General features: G+C 39.2%; 1 protein-coding gene across 1 annotated transcript in view; it reads left to right on the top strand.

The window, feature by feature from the left end:
- Positions 1–15,159: 15,159 nt before the first annotated feature.
- BVES (blood vessel epicardial substance) overlaps positions 15,160–27,122 on the top strand; it is a 33,712-nt gene continuing 21,749 nt past the window's right edge. Inside the window, exons 1-5 of the mRNA XM_047859816.1 lie at positions 15,160–15,288; positions 19,068–19,303; positions 22,257–22,381; positions 25,448–25,635; positions 26,380–26,488. Coding sequence (XP_047715772.1) covers positions 19,078–19,303; positions 22,257–22,381; positions 25,448–25,635; positions 26,380–26,488 — 648 coding nt within the window. The 5' untranslated portion in view covers positions 15,160–15,288; positions 19,068–19,077. The remainder of the gene's footprint in view (positions 15,289–19,067; positions 19,304–22,256; positions 22,382–25,447; positions 25,636–26,379; positions 26,489–27,122) is intronic.

Below are 27,122 nucleotides of genomic sequence, written 5' to 3'. Positions count from 1 at the left end.
GACAATCAACCATTAGGAAGGAGAGCAGGCAGGAAATAAGTGGGAGCACATTTGCTGGCAAGTGAGAGATGTACTGGGAGCTTGTGAAAGTTCTCTCATAATTACTTCTACGTTCTCAGTGACCTAGGAGGCAAAGTCAGCAAGGAGGGTGAGGGAAGAAGTATTTGGGGTTATGTAAAGTACGTTACTTTTCTGTACATTAGCATCTGCCTTAAGTGTGATGATGTGACAAGGTCTGAATCATTAGTCTGGATGAGCTACTGAGCTCATTAAGTTCAGCATGAGCTGAAAGAATAGTCAGAGGGGTTCTGCCTCCCAGACATGCACAGACATCATGGGCAGCCATCACACAAGCAAACACAATAGCCACCCTCTGCTAGGTACAACTGAAGGCTCTCAAATATTAAAGTCCAGAGCTCCCCAAGGAGAATCCACACCTTAAGTTAGTACCAGCTAGATAACTTAGCAGGGGTTAATTATCAGAATGCTATCTAACCATGAAAGTCCACTGGGAACAAAGCCACACAGAAATGGGATGTAAATTTTTGGCTCAAATCGTGTTGGTGAAGGGAGAAGAAGAATTTACAAATGAGTTATCCAGAAATCTAACCATGTTTAGGATGAAGAGAAAGGAATACAAACAGAACAGGATAAAGGGATGTTGAAAGAGGAGGTACAGAGATGAACATCACCATCTTCACACTTGTGTGTCGGGCTGGAACCAGCCCTCCTCGGTAGGAACAGATAACCTATTATCCAATATCTTGGTTTACACTCTGTTGTTCTCACTTCAGCAACAACAAAATACCAAAAACTCTAGAGTAACCTCTATATAGATACTCAACATGTTTGGTTTGGAAAGTCTAGCAAGCACATTTTACTATCTCAAAATCCTCTGATCAGCAAAGATGGAAAGAAGAAGCCAGATATATATATATATATATATATATATATATATATATATATGTATATATAAAAGTACCCCTGAAGTGCAATATCACAGTGCATTTAAATTTTAATTTCTATTAAAAATTGGGCTCATTGTAATCTCAGCCTAATTGTTTCCAGCCTTAAATTCCTTTGATTCATTTATCACTGGTAAAAGTATAATAAGATGAGGAACTGGTTGTTTTCTTTTGTTAAAAATGCTTTATGGCTTTGTACACGAGATTTGTATATGTATAGTATTAAGAATTTTAAGACCAAGAAAGTAGACCAGTGAACCAAGTGCAGGGCTTTTGCAAGTCTGACGCCCTTTGTGTGCCCATGAAGCTTGCCCTGGGCAGGGGTTGTCCCTGTGACCTAAAGGAATTAGGGTGGCTGGGATTTTCTGTCCTAAATTTTGTGGTCAGGAAGGACCCTGAGAAGTAGCCTGAGGGGGTAAAGAAGTGGCTTAAAATGAGCCCACGAACACCTTCATCTCAGTCGCCAAAAAGTTCCCAGTTTGTACAGCCTTCACTTCAACCGGATATTTGGAGGCTTCTCATTATCCCCGAGAGCTCCTCGTCTGAACTTGATTTGACCTCTGTACAAAAGCACCCATATGATTTGCCCTGGACTCTGCACCCCCTAGGAACTCATGGTGCTGTAATTAATCTACCATAAAGCATAGTATGATGCGCTCTCAGCACTTACTGGTTGAAGAATTTTCTCTCTTCTTCAACAAAGGAGCAGAAGGCAATTCAGTTGCTCTCTGCTCATCTGGATAAGCTCTGGATGTCATTTTGTTACACTGCACAGAAGCAGAAGGACAGAATTGATTTGACAGAATAGTTACGAAGTGGAATCCCCCAGCTAAGCTGGCAAGAGCCATAAGAAAAACATACCAAGCAGACAGTACAAATTATAAGAGAAATACATTATACATCATATACTTGAGACTCCTGGTTTGACCAAGGGCATAAATATACATGTGGTATTGGATTGTACCAACTGGGTTCCACACTGTTATATTACATATGGTTATAGAAGAAATTATCTTTCTGAAATGGTGTTCCCAAATTAATATTTTTTAGGAAATGACAGCTTACTAAACTGTGGGCCATCAGTGGGCCCAATTCCATTATTTTTATTCATTCTACCAAAATTTCAATATGTATATAACAATAAAAATTACAAATAAACACCAGTATCCTATAGATAATAAAATATAGGTTTAATTTGATAGAACTGCATATTATTTCAGGTTCAAAAAAATCTTACAATAATGAAAAGATGTGGCAAGACCAAAATATTACTTTAGCTCCTACAGTCATCTCACTGTGAGTATTACCATCATTCTAATGCTGGATTGTGCATTTGCATATAACATCAGCATGGTTTCAACGTAATTTGAAGCTTTATTATTATGCTAAATTTGACTAGTTTTAAAATCTGCTAGCAATTAAAGATCGACAGGGAATTTTTTTCCTCCCTGAAGAACTGATCATTTGTGTCTTGAAGTATAATTTTTCCCATTACTCTATTTCAATTCAGCCATTAGTGATCTTAATAAATGTAATTTTATTTATTGGATTCCAAAACTATTTGTTTTTACATAATTTTATGGTAGGATTTTAGCTCCACTTGATACAACACAAGATATTTTGAACCCTCTAACTTGTGATTGCCACTTTCATTAAATATAAAATTATCTCCCAAATTATACAATTACAAAACAATATCTTACATTGGTTTAACACTTCATAGTTTACACAGCATGCCTACATATGATTTCATTTGCTTGTTTCTTGGGAGAATCCCACTTTACGGAAAAAGAGCAGAGAGGCTGAATCACAGTAAATGGTGACACTCAACTTAAGCCAGTTCTTCCAAATCAGTGTCCTTGCATTTGTCATGCTACACTGACCAATGGCGCTGAGTGATTTGAAGACAACTAAAATGCCCCCAATCTGAACTGAAAGAAAAGTCAAAGCCAAAATGCTAGTTACACATCTGCTGTATTTGTTGGTGATAGTCCAGGGACTGTTACCTAAACATGAACCTTTCTTCTTCAGAAACATCAGCAACTAGCTTGAGCTAAGTGTGGTTTACAAGTAAAATGTGTAATTAAATATAACTCTATTAAAATGGCTATATGTTTATGTAATGAAAGAGCATGGCCAACATTCTTTGATGCAGTTTAAAATAAATTCCTTGCAATTTTGAATCTGTCCAATATCACTTCAGATATTTCCACGTCTCATTTGAGATCTCACCAGAAATTTACTGAGAGGGCTTGATGCACCAGCTCCCCAACTTACAGGTAAATTCATTTAGTGTCCCCTTGTAGTGCTGTTTCACTCTCTCTTTTCTAAGATGGAATAAAACTTTATGTACAGTGAAACTCTGTAAAATGAAGCATCTTCAAATAGTAGCCAGTATGGTCCCCAAGATACAAAAGATATTTTCTGGTGGACGTTTCTGAAGAACAGGGTATAACTATGGGCTATAAAATTGGTTCATCTGAGATAAAAGTTTAGCCAATGGATGAGCACAATATCTATTTTTCTGAGAAAAAAGAATTTTCTTTACAAACTCCCCCACTGGTCTATATCTGTTTAGGAACCATGCCTGCACATGGTGGTTGCTTTGTAAATATTTGTTGAGTAGAGGGAAAGTAATTGCATCTGTCCCTGAATCCATATCTGAATTTTAACACTGACTCCCCGTGCCAACTGGACTTCAACTATGCAGTGCCATCAACAGTTTTCTCAAGAAATAAAATTAAAGACCTGTGATAATATAATTTTTTCCTACATGTCATTTTTTTTCTGCATGATACAGAACTATCATATCTTTACATGATTTCAAAGCCACATTCTTCCCGCTGATATTGTTGAAGGGAGTTTGAGCCATGCACGGTTATTAGTTTTCAGGTTCCAAGATCATTCTATGGGTTGAAAATCTGCAAGCTGATTTAGCTGAGAGACTCTTGGTGTTAGAAACATGCAAAGGATTATTGTGTCCCCTGAGAGTAATTCCATTAAATAAGAAAACCGTTTTTGTATTTCACGTTTGTCAAAAATAGAGTTTGTATAGTTTGAGCTCCTCTAACCACTCTTGAAGCCAGTTTCCAAACTTTTATTCTAATTATACTTTTCCTGTGCAAAAACCATTAAGTGTTCATTAAATTATTTTTAATGAGTAAAATATGCAGCAGATATAAAATGAGAAAACATTGATCAGACATGTGCAAAACATACCTTTATTTTATTTATTTTTTTAATGTTTATATATTTTTGAGAGAGAGACTGAGAGCCAGCAGAGGAAGGGTAGAGAGAAGGAGACACAGAATCCTAAGCAGGCTCCAGTCTCTGACCTGTCAGCACGGAGTCCCATGCAGGGCTTGAACTCATGAACAGTGGATCATGACCTGAGCCAAAGTCACACGCTCAACCAACTGAGCCACCCAAGAGCCCCAACACACCTTTCTTTTAGCCTGTTATTGACTTCATCCTGTTCTCATACCGTCTTCCCCGTGATGGCAGAAAATTCTTGATCCTGACCCTTATTTATTTTTTGGGACAGAGAGAGACAGAGCATGAACGGGGGAGGGGCAGAGAGAGAGGGAGACACAGAATCGGAAACAGGCTCCAGGCTCTGAGCCATCAGCCCAGAGCCTGACGCGGGGCTCGAACTCACGGACCGCGAGATCGTGACCTGGCTGAAGTCGGACGCTTAACCGACTGCGCCACCCAGGCGCCCCAGTTTCTTCCCATTTTAAACAGTCATTTAAAATAATTCCATCGGCCTTTCTGCTTCTCTCCTTGCTCTAGGTGCAGAAGCAAGTTTACAAGGCACCCCGGCAGAGCAGGAGCATGTTTAGCCTCTCTCTGCCTTCCGAGTCCTCTCTGGACGGACTGCAATGTTGTTTGGCCCCTTGGTCTCTAGGACTCTGGGCTGATGGCCCAAGAGTATGGCTGGTCCTGCCCCTGCCTCTGACATTGATGTCTCTGCCTTCTTCCTCCACTGTACCCTGACCCCAGGCAATTTTCACCATTAAACCATTCAGTGTTTCTAAATGAATGAATGAATACATCTCAGGGTTAAGCCACCATCTCTTTCCCTCCTTCCAAACCTATCCTTTCCAACTTGTTCCTGTCCCGTCATAAAGCAGCTAGACAGGAAGGTGGAGGAGAGGAAGGTAGTGGGGGGAGTATGAGGGTGGGCAGGGGAATGAAGTGTCATTATTATGGCAGAGAGGTCACCATAATACTAATAAAGTGATCTAGTCTAGTAGAACATTAAGCGTCATTTTGTGGTTATTTATGCCTTTTATTAGAAAAATAATGTGACCATATTATAAATAAATTGGAATGGGAAAAAAAGACAATAATTCCATGACTCCAACACAACTTCTATTAACATATTGGTATATATTTCTTCTGTTATTTTCCCCATTCATAATAACTTAAGTTATTAATAAAATTAATAACTGCACAAGCAGGAGAGGGGCAGAGAAAGGAAAACAGAATCTGAAGCAGGCTCCAGGCTCTGAATTGTCAGCACAGAGCCTGATGTGGGGCTCAAACTCACAAACCACGAGATCATGACCCATGCTGAAGTTGGATGCCTTAACCAACTGAGCCATCCAAGTGCTCCAAATATCAACATTTTTAAATATTTAGTCTTTCCTCTATTGGAGAATAATAGTACTTGAAACAAATGCACTCAATTATTCCATCAACCAATAATTACTGAGTTCCAAGTACATGGAAATCACGTGCTGAGTACCATGGAGATGTGAAAGATTAATCAGACACACTTCGTACCCTCCAGAAATGTACAACTTAGAAGAAGAAATGACTTGTACATAGATAGGCAAAAGATAGCAAGCAACAAAAGCCATAACAGAGATAGAGACTAACTGCTCTGCAGAATAACGTTTCTGTAATTTCACTTTGAAACACATGAGAATCACATACCCACACATTAATCATTAATAATGTAAGTACCAAATTCCAAGGCATTTTTAATGATTTCATCATATGGCATCTTCTAATAGTCATTAATAGCAATATTTTCTACTAGATTTTTTTCCCTATTCAACATAAATTTTCTAGGTACTGAAGTTTTATTTGTTGATTAAAACAGTTATATGAAGTAATCTGCAAGATTTCCTGAGTCACTTTGAGATGCTTTGTTGCTTTTAGATGCCATTTTCTGAGCTTATAATATATTCATTATACTTCTCTTCAGAGAGCTTGAAACAGTGCCGTTGATGTAAAAAAATATTAAGAAATCCCTTTGTGGTGGCATGCATTACAACCGCATAAGAATAGTTTTGTACATGGTGTGTAAACCAAATTGGTGTTCTGTCAGAAAATGTGCTTATCCAAAGTATTTCTATCCTTCCCATACTTCAGAGGCACAGTGACTCTAAAATCCTTACCTTGTCAAAGCACAACCATTTCTCCCATGGAAGTGTGTGAGGGTCTCTAGATTTCAAGTCAAATACCATTGTAATCATTTCGTGTGGTTCTAGATTGTACCGAATATCTTTGATCTTGGACTAAACATATATTTCATGTTGTTTACCATTTTTTATGCCAAATGATAAAAACTGCTGGTAGTGGGCTCACAAATATTTTATTAGGTTTTATATATGCATGAAACTCAGGAAGTGTCTTATTTTCATGAATTGATGACAACAATTTAAGTAGTAGTAATAATAATAATTTGCATTTATATGATTCTTTTCTCCCGAGAACTCTGAGTGCTTTTGCAAATCAATTAATGCCGGATGGCAGGGTCATTATTCCCAACTTTATTTTATTATTCCATCTTCATAATGTGTTGCTCTGGGTTTTGTTTCTAGTTGATGTCAATTACCAGGCTGGCTATTATTGGACCTCACATTTGCCTCCAAAACTAGCTCTTTTTGAAGATTAATCACATAACAGAATGATACTGCGCAGTAGAAACTCTATGACTGAAGTTCCGCTTTCACCAGATATAGATTAAAAGTCAGGCATGGCTTCACTGTCCATCAAAATCTTACCTATACCACGAATGACATTGTTATCAAGAGTTGCCAGAAGTTATTTTTTTAAGGTTTTTTTTTTTTTTTTTAATTTTTTTTTTCAACGTTTATTTATTTTTGGGACAGAGAGAGACAGAGCATGAATTGGGGAGGGGCAGAGAGAGAGGGAGACACAGAATCGGAAACACGCTCCAGGCTCTGAGCCATCAGCCCAGAGCCCAACGCGGGGCTTAACTCACGGACCGCGAGATCGTGACCTGGCTGAAGTCGGACGCTTAACCGACTGTGCCACCCAGGCGCCCCAAGGTTTTTTTTTTTTTTAACATTTATTTATTTTTGAGAGACAGAGCATGAGCAGGGGAGGGGCAGAGAGAGAGGGAGACACAGACTCCAAAGCAGGCTCCAGGCTCTGAGGTGTCAGCACAGAGCCGAAGTGGGGCTCGAACTCATGAACCATGAGATCATGACCTGAGCCGAAGTCAGACGCTTAACCAAGTGAGCCGCCCAGGCACCCCCAGAAATTATTTTTCTATCATTAGCAACTTTTCCTTTATAACCACCAAATGCCTCTCATAAAGAAGTTATTTACACACCACAAAAAACAGTACCTTTCAAAGTGTCCTCTTCAGAGTTGTGTTTCTCTTCTCTAAAAGTAGAGGTGCTGAACTGGGAATTCAGAGACAAGGTTCAATGGTCTGTGAATTTCTAGAAAGTCCCAAAAGGGAAAGAACAAAACACAAGAGCGGTCCTCACGGTAGTTGGAACCAGTCTTCTGAAACTGCTCTTCTGGGGTATCTGCCCAGGCCCAAGGCCCAGTTTTGTTTTCAGAAGCCAACCTGGGCCCCGGTTTGAGGTTTCTTTGGGAATCGATTGTGAATTCAGAACTACTTCTCTGATCATTTTTTCACACTTTTTAAAAAACTATGATTCTGTTACACTTAGCTCCTTATAATAAATTCATTCTCTTTGAAATAACTTCCCAAAAGATTAGGAAATCCTATGACATGTTTCATCTAGGGCCTTTACTTGTTGCTGTTAATATTTAAAGCAAATAATTCACAAATGCAACTCTTCTAGTTTAAAAGGAAAGTGACGTGAGGAAGAATAGACAGAAGGAATGTCAGGCCTCTAGTTTTTGACATTACAGTCACTGTATGCATGTTTCTGCCAACCCCACGATGGTAAATTACTGTAACTTAGCTCTGCCAAGTGCCCGGTTTCTAGAATCTATACTACTGCATATTTCATGAGTTTGCTTTTGAAGCCAATATCTCATTTCTGGCTACTCCAGGGAAACCCCAAACCACTGGCAATTTTAGCAGGTGCCAAAGTCTTGCAGTTTACAAATTTTGTTTGAAACATCAGTCTTGTATGTGTGCTATATTCCATCTACTTAAAACAGGCAAAAATATAAAACTACCTCTTAGCTATTTCATGTGTTCATGAGATATTTCAATTATTTCATCAGGCTAGGGAGTTTCGATGATTGAAATTCTAATAATTTTTATTGGACCTGTTCCATGTGCAGAGCACTATCAGGGGGGTAGGAAAAAATGTACAATTAAGCTACCAAAAACTTGATGTCAGACATTTTTCAAAAACATGGTCTCTAAAGGTCAAGATAATCCTGTCAACTAAGAATCATTTTCCTGGGTTTATAGGCAAGTATTGAGGCTCAGAAAAGTTTAATAAATGATTTGAATTCACCCAGCTTATTAAATATAAAACCATGGTTCAAATCCAGCTGCTGGTTCCAAAATTCCAATCCCTGCCCCCACCGCTTTTGACTGCCTTCACAATTCACTGTCTTCTTAAAGTTCTGGGTCACTTTTCATTTAGTAGTTTTACCTTTGGGGTAAAAGCTCATTTTTTGATGAATCAAATGTGATCCAACTTCTTTTTATGGAGCTTCTCCATGAATTTAGAAATACTTAGACACTGTTTAAACCATTTCTTAAGACTGTGAGCTTTGTCATGCAACAATGCAGCAATAATATGAAAGATCATATCCCTTCGCTTTGACATGTTTTTTTGTTTTGTATTTAGCCAGGATATAAAACACCTGTTCAGTGCATAACCGGTTTGGTTATTAATTTTGAACAAATTAATCAACTGAGTCAGTTTAAAAAGTAAAAAAAAAAATACCCATTAAAATGACTAAAATAAAAAACTGTGATAATACCAAATGCTAGCAAGAATGTGAAACAGCAAGATCTCTCACTCATTGCTGGTGGGAATGGAAAATGGCACAGCCACTTTGGAAGGCAGTTTGGCAATTTCATATAAAGCTAACATAGTCTTACTGTGCAATCTAGCAATTGCACTCCTTGATATCTACCAAAATGAGTTGTAAACTTGTCCACTCAAAAACCTGCACACAAATGTTTATAGCAGACTTATTAATAATTTAAAATGTTTTTAAGTTTATTTATTTATTTAGAGAGAGAGCGAGTGAGCATGAGCAGGGGAAGGGCAGAGACAGAGGGAGAGACAGAATCCCAAGCAGGCTCCGCACTGTCAGTGCAGAGCCCAATGCTGGGCTTGAACTCATGAACCATGAGATCATGACCTGAACCGAAATCAAAAGTCAGACACTTGATCCACTGAGCCACCCAGGTGCCCTGATTTATTCATAATTGCCAAAATCTGAAAGAAACCATATACTCATAAAATGGTAAATGGATAAACTGTGGTACATCCATCCTATGGAATATAATTCAGTGACTTTAAAAATGAGCTATTAAGACTTAAAAAAAACATGGAGGAACCTTAAATGCATATATCTTAGTGAAAGAAGCCAGTCTGAAAAGTCAATATTCTGTATGATGCCAGCTATATGACATTTTGGAAAAGGCAAAACTATAGAGACAGTAAAGAATACCAAAGGTTGCCAGGAGTTAGGGAGGAGAGGAAAGAGAGCAACGAATAGTTAGAGCACAGGAGAGCAATGAAACTATTTGGTATGATACTGTAATGGTGGGTTCATGACATTACTAAAGGAAAGTCTATTTCTTCTACTCAACACTAGACACCAAGTGTGTGTGGGGGGGGTGGGGGATGGGTGTTCCCCACACCAACCATTTCTCCAACTCTCTAGACATCTAAAGGGTGTCCTACAATTCAATTCTGACACCGACTACCCAGAGTTAGTGCAGTTCCCACAGGTTAAGGTCTCAGTTCCACAAGAATATCTCTTTATTTCAGATGCCAATCACAAGCAGTGAGCCCCAGGGTCACAAATCTATTTGGTGTGGCTATAAATTGGGGTTCCCATGACCTTGTCCTCAAGTTTGATAATCTGCTATAATGACTCACAGAATGCAGGGAAACACATTTACTGGTATATTATAAAGGATATAATAAAATATATAAATGAACAACCAGATAAGGAGGTATACAGGGTAAGGTCCAGAAGTTTCCTGAGTGCAGGAGCTTTTGTCCCTGTGGGCATTATGGTACATCACCCTTCCAGTATGTGGATGTGCTCACCAACCTGGAAGTTCTCCAAACACCTTAGTTTAGGGATTTTTATGGAGGCTTGATCATGTAGGCAAGATCAATCATTCATTCAGTCTCCTGCCCCTCTCCCTTTCCCAGGGGATGGAGGGTGGGGTTGAAGTTCTAAGCTTTTAATCATGGCTTGGGTCTTGCTGGTGACCAGGTCCCATCCAGAAGCTATGCAGGAGTCTACCCAGAGTCATTTCATTAGAACAAAAGATGCTCCTCTCACATGGGATATTCCAAGGGATCTAGGAGCTCTGTATAAGATGGTCTTATCATCCCCATCCCTCAGGAAATCACAAAGGTTTCAGAAGTGCTATGTCAGGAATTGAGGGTCAAAGACTAAATATCAGAACAAAAGATGCCCCTAAAGCCCCTAGGTCTCAGGATGTTACATATAAGGGTTTTAGAAGCTTTGTATGAGGAACTAGGAAAAAAAAACCCAAATACATATTTCTTATTATGTCACAGGTGGATACATGATATCATACACTTGGCAAAACCCGCAGGACTATACAACAATCGTAATGTCAAGTTTGTTAGTAGTAATGTATCAATATTTGTTCTCTAATTGTGACAAATGTATCACACTAATGCAAGATGTTAGTAACAGGAGAAACTGTGAGCAAGGGAGAAGGGGGTATATAGAAAATTTCTATACGACCTGCTCAATCACCTGTAAAACTAAAACTGCTCTAACAAAACAAAGTCTATTAATTATTAAAAGTTTTTTATTAATTTTTTTAAAGAAAGAAATTTTAAAAGTCAATCAGGTTGGTTGTCAAACTGATCAATGAAAAGGTTAATGCAACATTTAATGAGAGGAACTTAGGTATAGAAAGAATATAATTGAGTCTTTGTTTAATAATCCATGTTTGATCAGAACTGTCTGCCTCGAGACCTGACAGAAGGAGCAATGGTCTCCATACAATAAGAAAGTCTACACTGATGTCAACCATGGCAGACATGGATATGATAGATAAGGCTATGCACTTCTAAAACCAGTGACTCCCTCAGGTCTTGTTTTATTTTCACAAAACTTATTCTGTCTGAATTTTGATATCTCATCGAGGCTTTGTCCAAATAGTAAAAGCAGACTAGAATGCCCATAGAGAAATAAAGGGAGAAACAATTATGTCAATTTAAGCTGTGTTAGCCAGAGTTTTGGCAGAGGAGACAGTATACATATACATATACTTACGCCTTGTGTGCTTTTCCTCCTATACTTCTGTGCAAGTTACTTCCTTGCATCATATCAGTTTTCAAATAGTGCTCAGAATCTTTCAATCTGACCTTTCTCAACAGCATGAAGACACCAGGGAGCCTAAAAGGCATTCCCCAAACCAACTTTTGTGCCTAGAATTCTTCTTTTAAATTCTATAGAACTAGTATTCATATGTTAGTGATAAGAAACTTACATACAGGGGCACCTGGGTGGCTCAGTCGGTTAAGCAGCCGACTTTGGCTGAGGTCATGATCTCACTGTTCATGAGTTCAAGCCATGCATGGGGCTCTATGCTGACAGCTAAGAGCCTGGAGCCTGCTTCGGATTCTGTGTCTCCCTCTCTGTACCTCCCCTGCTTGTGCTCTCTATCTCTCTCAAAAATAAACATTGAAAAATTTTTAAAGAAACTTAAATATAAAATCATGTTTTAATCCTTAGATGGGTTATAGTGAGGGTCTTAGGTTTCGTTCAGTCTCCTCTTTCTGTGGAACACATACTCAGAAAAAACACAGACTCTATCAAATGCCAGTTCTCAAGTCTTATGATTTTGAATCCACCACTCTTTTCATAAAAATATACAATATTTATATGATCTAAATGCCTTACAGGCATCTTATTGTGCAAGGTAAGGAATGAGTGTGCCCTATAGCAGATGACTCCATAACCATACCCGGAGTCTGGCCTTCCCATCTGCAAAAGGCAGAACATGGGCTCTACTATTTTAATAAATATGTTTTTAAAGTATTATAAAAGTACCATATAATAGTCATTGAGGAAAATTTAGCAGAAGGAGAAGCAGGAGGAGGAGTGGGAGGAGTTGGAAGAAGAAGAAGGAGAGAGGAAGGAAGGGAAGAAAGGAGAAAACAATGAAAGATCACTTACAACCTCACTACTGTGAGGTAAGGAATGAAAGTATTTTAGGGTTTATCATCATGGATGCCTTGTAATATTCTACATACTCTTGTAACTTAGCCTTTTTCTATCCAACATCTTTCCATGGGAAGCAGTGTAGCTAGATACAGAAGGTGGCAGAAACTTGTAGCTATTGAACAAAAGTGTGATTGCTCTGGAACTAGTCTGTCTGGTTCATATCCTGGCTCAGCTTCTCCTTAGCTGTGTGACCCTGTGCAAAGCACTCTGCCTCTCTGTTAACCTCAGTTTCCCATCTATAAAATGGAGATCATAATAGCAACTATTTCTTCAGAGGGTCCATTATGAGGATACAATGGCTTAATATACCCAAACCACTTATAACAGTGCCTGGCACAAAAGTATGCTCTTTATCAAGAGAGAATAGTAAGGTCTTTCAATAAAGAAATAGAAAGTAACTATTTTAGGCTTTGCAGAGTCATATAGTTTCTGTTGCAACTCCTTAATGCTGCCTTTGTAGCACAAAAGCAGCTATAAATGAATGAGGATGGCTGGTTTCCGATTAAACTCTACGGACACTGACTTTGAATTCCACATAATTTTCACACATCATGATATATTTTTCTTTTAATTTTGCCTCAACTGTTAAAAATGTAAAAGTCATTTTAGTTCATGGGCTGTACAAAACTGGACAGTGGGCTGGGCATTTAGACCACAGTTTGACAACCTCTGTTCTATATAACTAGTTGACATTAGTATATTTTTAATATTTCTACAAAAAATTTTTAAGTAGTCTCCATACCCAACATGGGGCTCAAACTCATGATCTCAAGATCAAGAATTTCAGGCTCTACTGACTGAGCCAGCCAGTCACCCCTCTGCAAATTATTATTATTATTATTATTATTATTATTATTATTATTATCATTATTAGGCTGCTGAGAACAAGATTGTTTGGATTTTCTATAATTTACTTAGTTCCATATGATTAGAGTTTAGGTTATTCCCAATGTTCCTTATTATAAGCCATCCTCCAATGCATATCCATGCAAAATCTTTGTGCACAATTATTATTGTATCTACACCTTACAATGTATTCAGTCGTAGCTACGAAATGGCTGGTGGAGCATCTAGAAAGAAACAGACTCTGAGGAAGTAGCCTTGAAAATTAATCTTGTATAGTTATAACAAATTTCAGACCTGTTAGAGGAGCTTTATCAGTATAATGTATATTCATATAGGTAGAACTCACTGTGTACCACATACCATTCTGAGCCTTCTACATATATTAAGTCATTTAGTCCTCAAAGCCCCCGATGAGATACAGGTGCAATCATCACTGTCATCATCATCATCACCATCCCCATGGTGCAAAAAAGGAAACTGAAGCACAGAAAAGTTAAGCAACTTTCCAAGATCACACAGCCAGCTGGTGGTAGAGGCAGGTTTCAAACCCGGCCTGTCCAGCACTGCGCCCCAAGATCTTGGACACTATGTTGCCCTGCCTCGTCACTGGAGAGATTTGGCAAGTGTGAACCTCCAGGTACTTGCCTTATAATGTACCTGTGTTCTTTTTCATATTTAGATCATGTCTGGCACGCATGAACGGCCTCCTACTCTAATAATCGGCACAAATTCTGTCCCAACATGGGACACTTGGGGTGGAAACTGAAGGTCCACCTAACGGTCCTCTTTTGTCTTCCACCCCCTCCCCCATGCCAACTCTTCATTAATTTGCCCTGCATTTCTTACCCCAAATGGTTGTCCTCTATGAACAGTAAAGATTGATTGGAGCATACTTTCATATCTTGTTTTCCAGTTTATGGTCCCAAGTCTACCAACTTCATTTGTCAAATTCGGGTGGAGCTCCGCTTTGAGCGGAGGGCCCTGCACCGCCATGGGAGGGCAAATTTCGGGTAAGTACCCTCTTTTCTTTGAAACCAAACGTGGCTTGTGTCAAAAGTCTCTCCCGCGTGGTCCCCGCAGCAATAAGGCTGGCTTGCTCCGACCCGCGTCCCGGAGGGCGGTGTCCTGCGTCCGTGTGAGCCAACCCGCCAGCCTCCACCGCGAGGCTCAGACGCGGAGTTGCGCGCTCTCCCGGCCCTTCCTGCCGGTGCTGAGATGCGAGCGAGTGTCCCAGAAAGGAGTTATGCGTGTGGGTCGTTCGACCTGGATGGGAATGAAATTCTAGTTCTCATTTTTATCCTGATTTCTCTCCCTGCTGGGATCCTACTGCTCGAGTTCACGAGTTATCCCCAAGGAGAAGAGCCACCAACGCCGCTGGTCCTAAGATGCTGCCCGCCCCCCGCCCCCCTCCACAGTGATGCCCAAACAAGGACAGAATTGAGAAGTAGAGAGGAAACGGGGAAAGAAATAAGCGGGTGTTTCAAACTGAGCACGGCGGTGCAGACGCGGCGGTGGAACTGGAGCAGCCCGGCGGGGAGTCGGGCCGAGGCCCCGGGCTCCGCCCGCCGGGGGGCGCCGGGGCGGCGGGCGCGTGCGCGGTGCGGCCCCAGCCCGGGCAGCCACCGTCGCGATGCCTATTTTAGTCAAAGCCGCTGCCGGCGCGGGGACCCGGCACCGGCCAAGGAGGCTCCGGACCCGCGATCTGCCGAGGCTATCGCCTCGGGCGCCCGTCGAGCCGCCGCGTCGCCGTCCCCCGCGCCCTGCCGCTGTCGCCCCAAACTTTGGCCAGCGCCGCCCAGGTTCGGTGCCAGGGACGAGCCAGGTAAGGAGCGGGAGGCGTAGCTGCCGCCGGCTCCCCCCGCGCGCCCGGATATTTGCAGCCTGGAGCTCCCGGGGCTAAATCGGGAAGCGAAAGTTGGATCCCTGCTCTACTGGGAGCAACTTTGTCAGCCCCCGCGGCGCTCGGGTTTTCCAGCCTGGCCGCCGGGAGCCCCGCCCTCTCCCTGGCCGGGCCCTCGTGGGGTTCCCTGGTCTCGGAAACGGCCCTTCTCCCCCGTCTGGGGTTCACGGCCACAGACCCTCAGGTGCCAGCTGCTGCAACATGGGTCTGGCAGCGCCAGCGTCCCCTGGCGCACGAGCCCCTTCCGGTGCCGGTTCCCGCGCTCTGGCCCGGGCAAGCCCTTGGTGAGCTGGGCATCTCCGCTCCCCGCTGGACTTCCGGGGCTCTGGGCCCCTAACCCACCACGACTCGTCCTCGCCCGCTGTAGGGCCGCCGCTCTCACGCGGAGGCTGCGGGCAGCCAGGCGCACCGTGTGGCCTGTCCTGGCCGGGCGCTGGGAGTGCCAGGTGGGGCGCGGTGCTCACTGAACACCCCGCGTGGCCCCGGAGTTCGGGTCAAGGAGAACAGTGGACACTGAGCGAGGTGAGCGGGTTCCCTGGGGAGAACCGATGGCTGGGGAACCCGTGAATCTCGCCACCCACCAGCGCCCTCGTTTCTGAGGCTTTGGGGAACGTGTTATTGGCCAGACACGTCCCAGAAACTGCTTGCCTTAACCTAAGAATATGTGCGAAAAGACCCTTGGCAGCGTAATGCCCTTTGCCATTCCGAAAATGTGCAAAGGTTCGGTTCGATTTACAGAATGGATTAAATCTGCCAGCACGACTTTTGTTCATTGCTGCTATCTTTTTCATTTTTGTAGTTTGGTGAAGGATTAATGTTAGTTTCACCATTTAGCTGTTTAATACTGCAGACACGTAGCTATTGAAAATCAATAGAACAACAGGACTTTACCAGAGCAGGTAATTAAGGGAATTAGACTCTGAAGAACTAATAGAAGAAAGAAGACTTCTCTTGACTCAGTCAAAATTTATCTGAACGTTTACCAATTTACCAGTCTAGCCTTCCTCCTTAGACTCATTGTCTGTAGAAGGCTAGTTCAGTGTTAACGACTTAAATCCATTAAAAGTGATCAAAAGAAGCTGAAACCAGTAAGGTCTAATCAATATTATTGACAACAGGTAACTGGCATTTCAAAATTGATGTAAAGATAAATGCACAAATAAATAATAAATTATATAATAAATGTATTATACAATGTTATTCTATAAGCTATAATACATAGAGAAAATTTAAAAATATACATTTTAAATAAGGTGTGGAGCATCAAAATATGTTGTAGGGTGATCCCACCTTTTAAAAATTCCTGTTATTTTTCTGATTCTTGCATCAGTGGATCATAGTTTTCCTATTATTGCTCTTGGAGCAGAAGTTGGTACTTTTATTGCCACCTGAAGAACTTTTAAAAGCCTGAAATTGAGCTAGTTGGCATTACAGGTATAATTGGGTGGATATGAGGGGGAATATGTCTTAACTAACTTATTATATAAATGTATATTAGAGCCTCAGGCTATTAAAACTTGAAAGTGTTTCAAAGTCCATCTAGTCCAGCCGCCTCTGTTCCCAGGAAGAGGCAGACCCAAGCAGCGGAAATGACTTTCCCCTGACTTCTGTGGCTCCCCAGGGCTTTTGGTATAGAACCTGACTCTCTTAGTCCCAGGAACACTGGACACTTTCCTGTCTTTACTTCTAAGGTTTGGGGAGACTGAAAATGATTTCTAAAAGTGTTTGTCATGTTTGTGTCCCTTCTGTATGGCTTTCAGCTCTGGCATTCTCTACAGAATCTAGGCCTTGGGTATACGTAGATGAATATGACAACACCCCTGCCTCATAGAGAGCACAGGGTAGTTAGAAAAGCAAATAGGACAATGGAGGTGGAAGCCATAGAAATGTACTTATTAGGGGCGCCTGGGTGGCTTAGTTGGTTGAGCATCTGACTTTGGCTCAGGTCATGATCTCACAGTTTGTGGGTTCCAGCCCCATGTCAGGGTCTGTGCTGACAGCTCAGAGCCTGGAGCCTGCTTCGGATTCTGCGTCTCCCTCTCTCTCTCTGCCCCTCCCCCGCTTGTGCTCTCTCAGTCTCTCAAAAATGAAAAAACATTAAAAAAAAAAGAAGAAATGTGGTTATTAGTTTAGGTAATGCTAATGCATAAGCAGACCTTGACACTAGCTTATGAGTGATAGAGGACCTTTAATTTCATTCTCCCTCCTGCAGAAATTATAGGATTAATTCTGATTTGGTCTTAAAAGCAAACGTCATATAAATGGAATTATTCAAATAATCATGCCCCTCACCCCCAATAGGCTTATATTTTTGTTGATTCAAACATTTGGAAAGTAGTTGGATTTTTGTGGTTCCTTTCCTTTTTGCAGAAAATCAACATCTAAGTCAACTATTTCTCTTATATTTTTGAACTATGTCAGAATTATATGAAGAGATCTTTAATTGACTTGATCATTTCATTCATAGTTTGTAATGCGTGTATGTTTTTTTATCATCTTAACGAAGGTAGAATTCCTTCAGATTTGTCTAATAACATCCTTTCAGAATGCCCAACCTATACCAATTAATTATTCTACCACCTAAAACCTGTACTTTGGTATGATAAAAAAAAAATGATTGGAAATGTATGGCTAATTATATGACCTTATTTTGGAAAGAAATACTTATCATTAGAATGAAATTTAAAGATACTTTTGGTTCCCATTTGGAATTCTATTTCTGAAACAGGATAATTAATAGAATCTGTAAACCTACATGGTTTTTGTCAGGGACCAATTTGTATAACTAATAATAGATAAAGTTTTTTAAGTACCAGAGAAGGAGGACAGGTAATTTAGTCAGGAAATAGTGCCACTTTGTGTTAAGGTTTATGTAAGCATGTGTAAAATGTATACTCTTTGAAATGTATTCGCTATAGATTTTTACATTAAATAGTTGAAAGAATGTTCATTACCTCTCCTACATAGAAGTAAACCAGAAGTTTACTACTTTTTAATTTGTGATGTGCTATCAAGTAGAGTTTTTATGGGAAAGAAAGTAGAGACTTAAACTGGACGATGAAAGGAGTAAATGTTATATTTGTGTATGTATAAGTGATTAGTAATGTATTTATTATGTGCATATAGTATAATATGGAATGTATATGTGTATGATATAATGACTTAATGACAGTTAAAAATAGAGCCTCCTCAATATCCTAAGCCTTCAAATAAAAGATATGAGAGTGTTAATTTTTTGGAAACTATTTAAAAAATCAGTTTTTCCATTTACTTTTTCTGTGTTCAGAATCAGTGTCATAGTGGGAATGTGATAGAAAACTTTGTAATTGCTATGGTTTATGAATATTGGTGATCGCCTTTTAGACAAATTAATTCCTCATTCCTCTCTCCCCACCATGTATGTCTATATACAGATATACATATCAGTGAATAGTTGTGCACTATGCTAAATATTTTATATATTTCATTTCATCTTAGTAGAAAGTTAAATGAGGTATTATTATCATCGTTTAACAGATAAAGAAATGGATACACTTAGTGTGTGACTGGTGGGGTTCAAACCTGGCTTCAATTCATAAGTACCAAAGAAGTCTATTTACCAATATTTAGTTCACAGAAATAATTTTGATATAATACCTATAGGGGTAGTAAGATACAGCTGCCATTTTTATGATTGTCCTTTTGTTTCTTTGTTTTCACAGAGTTTTCAAGATGAATTATACCGAGTCAAGCCCATTGACAGAATCAACTGCAATAGGTTTTACACCTGAGTTAGAAAGTGTCATACCCGTGCCTTCCAATGAGACCATATGTGAAAACTGGAGAGAGATACATCATCTAGTTTTTCATGTAGCAAATATTTTTTTCACAATTGGGTTGGTTATTCCAACTAGTCTTCATCTTCATATGATACTTCTTAGGGGGATGTTAACTATAGGTAAGATACCTGACTGAGATGTATTTAAGTTCTCTATAACTGGCATCAGATGGGCTCAGTGTTGGGGACTTCAGACTGTTCCTTGTCAGGTCTGTAGCATACCAGAAATATAAATCTTTGTCAGCAAATAAGCAGTACGTGTATCAGGTAACTTGCAAGGTAGGCCTTTACATGCCATATCTTTCCATATTTATTTTATATAAGACCATGTATGTTTTCTATGTTGTTAGATTTTCCAGGTATCAAAAAACCCATTTGTATATAGGAGTGTGGACTTTGGAGCAGACTGTGTAATTCAAATCCTGATTCCACCACTTGCTAACTGTGTAGGGCTAACACTAGGGCAGGTGTTTAAACTTTTCTACTCCTCAGTTTCCCATGTGCCAAATAAGGGTAAAAATAATACTACCCCCTAGAGTTGTTGGAAGAATTAAACGAGTGTGTGTGTGTGTGTGTTTGTGTGTGTGTGTGTAAGAGTGTGTGTGTGTGTGTGTGTGTGTGTGTGTGTGTGTGCGATATTTGACTTATAACAGGCCTGGTACATAGTAAGTACTATCCAGTCATAAGCACTATTATTTGAATAAGCTTTTACTTATTACCTGTAATGCAACACTGGAAACAAAAGCAGTTTCCTAGACACAATAGTTCAAATAAAACTTTTGAGGGAGCTCCAATAATCCTGATGAAGCAGGTTAAACAGATTCACATCAAAATACCAGAACAATTGAATTTATTATTTTAGGCAGTGATTTTTGACAAATTGCTCTCTATGTGATTATTTCCTTGATGATTCTTTTATTCAGATGCATTTTTGAGCACCTGTAATGTGTCAGGTAAAGACTGAAGAAGGCAGTGTCCATTTTTGAAAAAGATACTTTTGGGGGGCTGGGAGACACAGATGGACAGTCACATGTGAGGTGTTGGAGGCTGTGATGCACATGTGCACCCAGTGCCAGGGAGAAACGGAGAGGGTGACAGCCTCAGCAGGAAGGTGGAGCAAGGTCACGCTGTGGAGATGACATTGGAGCTGGCTTTTGGAAGATGAACAGGATTTCTCTGAGTGTGAGTGTGTGTGGTATCCAGGAAAAGGCACAGAAGAGAGGGAAGTTCATCATATCTAGGGGGAGTGGAGAGTAGCTCATTATGCCTGAAATACATGAAAAATTACAAGGAATGGTCAAAGTAAAGCCTAGAAGCGAGAGACAGGTTTCCAGTTATGGAATGGATAAGTTATGGGAATAAAAGGCACAGCATAGGGAATATAGTCAGTGATACTGTAATAATGCTGTGTGGCAACAGATGGCAGCTACACTTATGGTGAGCACAGCATAACATATATAGGTGTAAACGTGTTGAACCACTGTGTTATACGCCTGAAACTAATGTAACATTATGTGTCAACTACACTCAAAATAGGTAGATGATAGATAGATAGATAGATAGATAGATAGATAGATAGATAAAATAAGAGGCTGGAAGGGAAGCCAGAAGGTGGCCTGTGGGCTTCTGTGGCTGTAACCTCTGAGTAAGGCAGGGATTGCAGCAGGCATTGCAGAGTGTTGAATGAAAAACAAAACCAAACCACACCCTGCAAAAAAGGCAAAAGCTAATTATAAATTTTAAGACACAGTTTTAGAGGTGGGACGGGACAAGGAAATCATCTAGTCCGACACTTAATAAACAAAGAGACCTGGAGAAGTTAACTGACTCATCCAAAATTAAGATGGAGAGAACGTGGCTAACCCAGGACTGTAATTCAGATCCTCATGTTCCCAGTCAGCTGAAGCATTATGCTTCCCTGTCTTCTTTAAGTAATAGTGTTTTAAAATTCAACAACATTTGCTATGAAATATTTTTTAAAGAACTTATGAAGTTTTACATTTTGGCCTATTCAGGTGTCCCAAATCATTATGATGAAATAAAAATTGCAAATGACCAACTTTTTAATGCAGGTGTTTAGCTTTTATGTGTGTATATGTTGTTGATATATTTGTATCATATTGATCATTTTATTTCAAATTATATATTGACTCTCCCACCATCCATCGATCAAAAGAAAATGGGTATTTTTCCTAAATTAAGAGAATTGATAAGAAAAAGCAAGATTTCCACAGGTGAATGGAAAATCATCAAGTGAAAATTTACATGGTTAAATATTTGGTAAAATATTCAGGCTCACCAATAATCACGGAAATGCAAAATCAAATAAAATATGTAATTCCTCACTATCAAATGAAGAGACTTCAAATTTTGTAATATTGTCAACTTAAGAGTAGCATTCCTGACGAGTAGGATTGCAAATGTCTATATACCTTTGAGAAGCAATTCTTTAGTCTCATCAAAAGCTGTGAAGTTCATTTCCTTGACTTACTGTTAGGTAATCCACCCTAAGAAAATAGTAAACAAAACAAAACAAAAAAACACATTAATTTTTAATGTAGAAATATGTTTTGGCGATGTATCAAAAATTACACCCCCAAAATCTCATCTATTTATCAGTTGGAAAATGTTTAGATAAATTAGGATTTAGTTAGTTACAGTCATTGAAAACTATGTATATGAAGAGTTTTAACAAAATAGGGAAATTACCACAGTAAGCAAAATAAGTTAAAGAGTGGGTTTCAAAATTTTATAGATGGTAGGTTTGCCATCAGGTAAAAATGTATCAACACTGTAAAGAAGTATAAAATATCGACAGTGGTTTTTTTTTAAGTAGTAGAATTATGGGGATTTTCCCCTTTAAAAAATATTTGCTATATAAATTTTCCACAATAGAGCACATTTCCCTTTTGTGGTAACAAGACAAAAAACAAAATGGAAGTTAATGTGATGTTTGGCCTAGGTAGTTCTAAAATGTGCTTGATTATTTTTGTATACAGAGGATAAAAAATTTATTAAGCTACATACTGATGCTATGCCAATCATCTAACATGTTAACTTTGTTATTCAACAGGATGTACCCTTTATATTGTCTGGGCCACTCTCTACCGATGTGCCTTGGATATCATGATCTGGAACTCTGTGTTCCTGGGTGTCAACATTTTGCATCTGTCATATCTTTTGTACAAGAAAAGACCGGTAATGACTAAAATTAATTAATTAGGAAGAGATTTTATTTTATTTTATTTTTAAAATTGATTTAGTTATTTTGAGAGAGAGAGAAAATGACTACACATGTGATGGAGGGGGGCAGAGAGAGAGAGGGAGAGAGAGAATCCCAAGCAGGCTCTGCACTGACAGCTGGGCTCAGTCTCTTAAACTTTGGTCTCATAAACCATCAGATCATGACCTGAGCTGAAACCAAAGGCCAGACGCTTAACCAACTGAGCCACCCAGGCACCTCTTAAGGAAGGGATTTTAAAGCCAAAAAGCTTTTAAAATGCTTTGTTCAGACTTAAGAATGAACATCAAACATCTTTGGTCCCTTTAATATCATTTCTCTGATTTTGTTTATATATAAAGTGAAATATTTGAATACCATGAAATTTGTTTTACATAGGAGTTTTTTAAATTCTTTAAATCATTAAGGCAATTTAGACATCAGAGAACATGTCCATATTCTCCGTCATTTTAGTCCTATAACTTCATTATTTCTTTTGTCTATTGACACTCAAATGTCACCTGGAAATATCTTTGCCTAGTTGTAAAATCAACTATAGGCAACTGCCTTGAAAATACTAATGATTTACAAATAGTTCGTGCTATTTTTTATTTTTATTTTTTTTAAGTGTATTTATTTATTTTGAGAGAGAGGGAGAGTGAGAGAATTCCAGGCAGGCTCCACACTGTCAGCACAGAGCCCAATGTGGGGCTTGACCTCATGGAACTGTGAGATCATGACCTGAGCTGAGATCAGGAGTCAGATGCTTAACTGACTGAGCCACCTAGGCACCCCTCATGCTATTTTTTTTTAAATATGGTGACTGTATTTTTTTTCATTACCCCAAAATACTCATTTAAGGAAATCGCCATTTGGGGAGGGTGATGCCAAAACACTATATTTAGCTTTAGTATTTAACTTTTTTTTCCCCAATTCTGATTTATCTTGTGTTTCCTTGGTCATTCTAAGACAAAGAGATGTAAATAGAATTAAGAAAACATGATGGCTCCTAGAAATCACTCCATACGTGTTTACTAAGTATTCAAATTACACATAATTATCCAGTAAGGTAAAAGATACAGCACTTGTACATGTTCGAAGCCAAACATGTACACAGAAAACTATTCCAAAACAAGACATTTCACAGGAAATTATAATTTGAATGATACAGATGCTGTATGTAATAGGCATTCTACTAGACTGTAACCTCATCGTCATTGTGACCCAGTCTGTTTTGCTTACCATATTAGGTTTCTCTAAGTTATCCTGTGTAATACACAATCTGAAAATCTCAGTGGCAAGTAACAGTGACAGGTGTTTTGTTTTGTTTTGTTTTTTCCTCACGCACCTTATACGTGGACTCTGGCAGTTGTGTGTCAGTTGTGATTCTGCTCTGTGGCTTCATCTCAGAGTCTCTGCTGAAGCACCAGATTCCATTTAGATATACATTCTCATAGCAGAGAGAAAAGTATGAGAGAACAAAAGAGAAACACCCGGTGTCTCTTAAAACCTCTGCTCAGAAGGAGCATATGTCACCTTTGCTTCCATTTCATTGGCTAAAGCAAATGACGTGGCCAAGCGTGATAATGTGGGAATAGGTTGGGGTAAGGGGATGGATAATCCTTTTACAGGGGATGGGAGCAGCACATAGTTGGGAACAATAACATCATCTGCCACCTTACTGTTGTATTCCATGTGTCTGTCAACCATGATTGTCGCATAACAAGTGCTCAAAAAAATATTTGATGAGTGAGTGCTTTCACAAGAATTAATAAGGCTTCATGAAGGAATTGGGACTTGAGCTAACACTTGCAGAATGACCAGATGCTGAATATGAGTCAATAGATTTGTTTAGTTCATATGTTCATTGCTATACCACGTTGGCTACCATGTATCCTGAAAGTGGGACGTATTTGTGACTAAATTATCTTAGACACTCGTTACTAGATCTCTGAAGTGGAGGAGGTAGATGGTAGTAATAATGAGGGTTGTAATTTCTGAATATCAGAACTTGTTGGAATCCCAAGTTCTGAACATGAGGTAGTAGCATCAAGTAACACATTCACACAGTATCTGTGCTTTTGTGTCTTCTCAGATTATCAACTTATTTTTTTTTAATGTAAATGCTGTTTCTTTGTTGAAATGGAACACGACAAGAGCATTGCAAAGGCTATAGTGACATCTGAGGGGCTCTCATCAGCCAGGTCTATAAGCTCCATGTTGTGTCTGCCGTAGATTTCTTGGGGATGGATGATCATTTGAACCCCAAAGTTCATTCACATGCTTTACAGTTTTCCCAGACTAATGCTGGGCCCAAATACGGGTTGTGATCTGGGTCTTGACTGACAGCAGAGGTGACTGAGCCGTTTTGCTCTTCCCTTTTTTTCTCTAGTAGTCGGAGTTAATTGGCGGGTTCTTCATTCTACAAAGTATTGTAGCTTAGGATGAAATTGCTACACTGAAACCCTTTTACTGTCTTCACTTTGCTTCAGAATAAATAAATCAGAAGCAATGATTGCAGCTGTGAATATTTGTTCTCCTATGCTGATGCATTAAATAATACATATAGATAAAATGCTTACTGTATGTATTTTCATAATTTTTTTTTCTGTGTTGGTTCCTATTTAGTGTGTTTCTCTTTTTTTGCTACAATATTTAAAAGTTCATGTAATTTCTTTCTGTGAAACAGCTGTTATAAAGACAAAAAGGTTTTGTGTTACTTACAGGAAGTGCTAAGATTGGGAAGGTACATGTTGTGATAACATGCAAAACATCCCCAGCCGCTTTCCAGCGCCTAGGAGGAGATGTGATCAATAGTGCAAATCTTTTCCATATGCTCTTGGAGTTGTTTAACTGCAAAAGTGCCCTTTTAGCATCTAAACTTATGTCACCACTTAGTCTCTGTATAAGATTCCATGTACTGAAATACAGGGCCATGGTGTTTGTTGAAGACGTGTTTACTCTCAAAACCGTACTGAGACTGCAGAAGCCAATGTTTCAGTGTTGCTGCGTTACTACAGCATGTGGTCATTGCTGTGTTTCAGGTAAAGATTGAAAAGGAACTCAGTGGCATCTACCGCCGATTGTTCGAACCACTCCGTGTGCCTCCAGATTTGTTCAGAAGATTAACTGGCCAGTTTTGTATGATCCAAACCTTAAAAAAGGGCCAGGCTTATGCTGCAGAGGATAAAACCTCCGTTGATGACCGTCTGAGTATTCTCCTGAAGGGGAAGTAAGTGGTCTATGGAAATTGAAATGTCCAGTTTGCCCTAAGTCTTCTCATGTCCCCTGGGAAGGGAATGACTAGAGAGGAATGATACCAACTAATGGAGGAAATGGTCACAGAGTTTGTTGGTGCTGAAATTCCATTTTACAACTGCATTTTAGAATACTACAGAGCAACATGTTAGAGTTACGTAGAATTGACTACTCCAGTTCTTGTTGATGTTAAGATTTTCAGTTGTGAATATTCTGAACCCTGACTGACCCTTTTTTAAAGTTAATGAATCAAAATTGACGTAGGCTTAAGTTGGGCATTAAACTTCCAAAAGCTTGTGCATGTTTCAGAGGTGATTTGATTATTTTTTGAATATCACAAAAATGTAACTTCTAGAAATACCAGTCTTCTAGGGAGAGAGCCAGTGTGTATTTTTCTGGCATAATTATTAATACCAATCCTTTCCTTCTCAAAAGTATCTGAGTTTGAGTGATAAATTTATGGCCACTCCAGCTAAACAAGCAGTAATAACCATTGGAAGGCATGTGTGTGTTCAGTACTGGAACCTGTCCTTTTTTTTTTTTTCTTGTTGATGAAATTTATTTTGAAGTAAATATTTATGCATTTCAGAAAGTGCTTTTAATTGTGTCTGTCATCTTTGGAGTCTTTAAAACTTTAGTACAAAATACTATAAGATTAAGGATCATCATGTTATTTATGAAATATTATGCATTTATTAACATGAATTTCTGTTATCAGAATGAAGGTTTCCTATCGAGGACATTTTCTGCATAACATTTACCCCTGTGCCTTTATAGATTCACCAGAATTTAGATCAACTCAGATGCACAAAGGCGAAAAATTCCAGGTATGTGTTGGCATGATTTTTAAGAAGATTGGAGCTAGTTCATGTCTCATTCAAAATCCGAAGGATATTAATAGAAAAGTGATTAATTGAAAATAAGAGATTATCATATGGTATATATAGCATGATCCCATTTTTGTAGAACTTAAACAAAATAGTGCATATACATGCATTAAGAGCTCTAGAAAGATATATCCTACTTTGGGCATAATGTTAACACTGTTATTTCTGGGTTGTGAGTTTGACTACTTTTTTATTTTCTTCCTTTTTGTTTCTTTGAATTTTTATAACTTTTCATAGAAAACATCGAGTGCTTTGATTATGAGAAAAAAGGAAAATATCAGTTGTGGATAATCAGTGTTTCCAAAACATGTAATTGGTTAAAATTTTATTGGGAAAAAAGAGAAACTGGCTTTGCCCTAGAGATATCCTGTTAATCCTTATGAAATAACCTAGTCGCTTTACAATTTCATATTTAATGAATATTTTAGGGACAAAGGATGAAGTTCTTCATAGTTAAAAATTGTTCCATTATGTGGCAGTTTGTTTTCATCCTTTCTGTAAGTGTCCAGCCCTCCTATTTTATTCCCCTCTTGATTGATAGGAAAGTAACCAGGAAAATGGGTGAGAGTATCCT

This window comes from Prionailurus viverrinus, chromosome B2 (assembly GCF_022837055.1).
Source record: "Prionailurus viverrinus isolate Anna chromosome B2, UM_Priviv_1.0, whole genome shotgun sequence".
NCBI lineage: Eukaryota > Metazoa > Chordata > Mammalia > Carnivora > Felidae > Prionailurus > Prionailurus viverrinus.
Note: the sequence above shows the minus strand (reverse complement) of the source record. Positions and strands in the feature narration are given on the sequence as shown.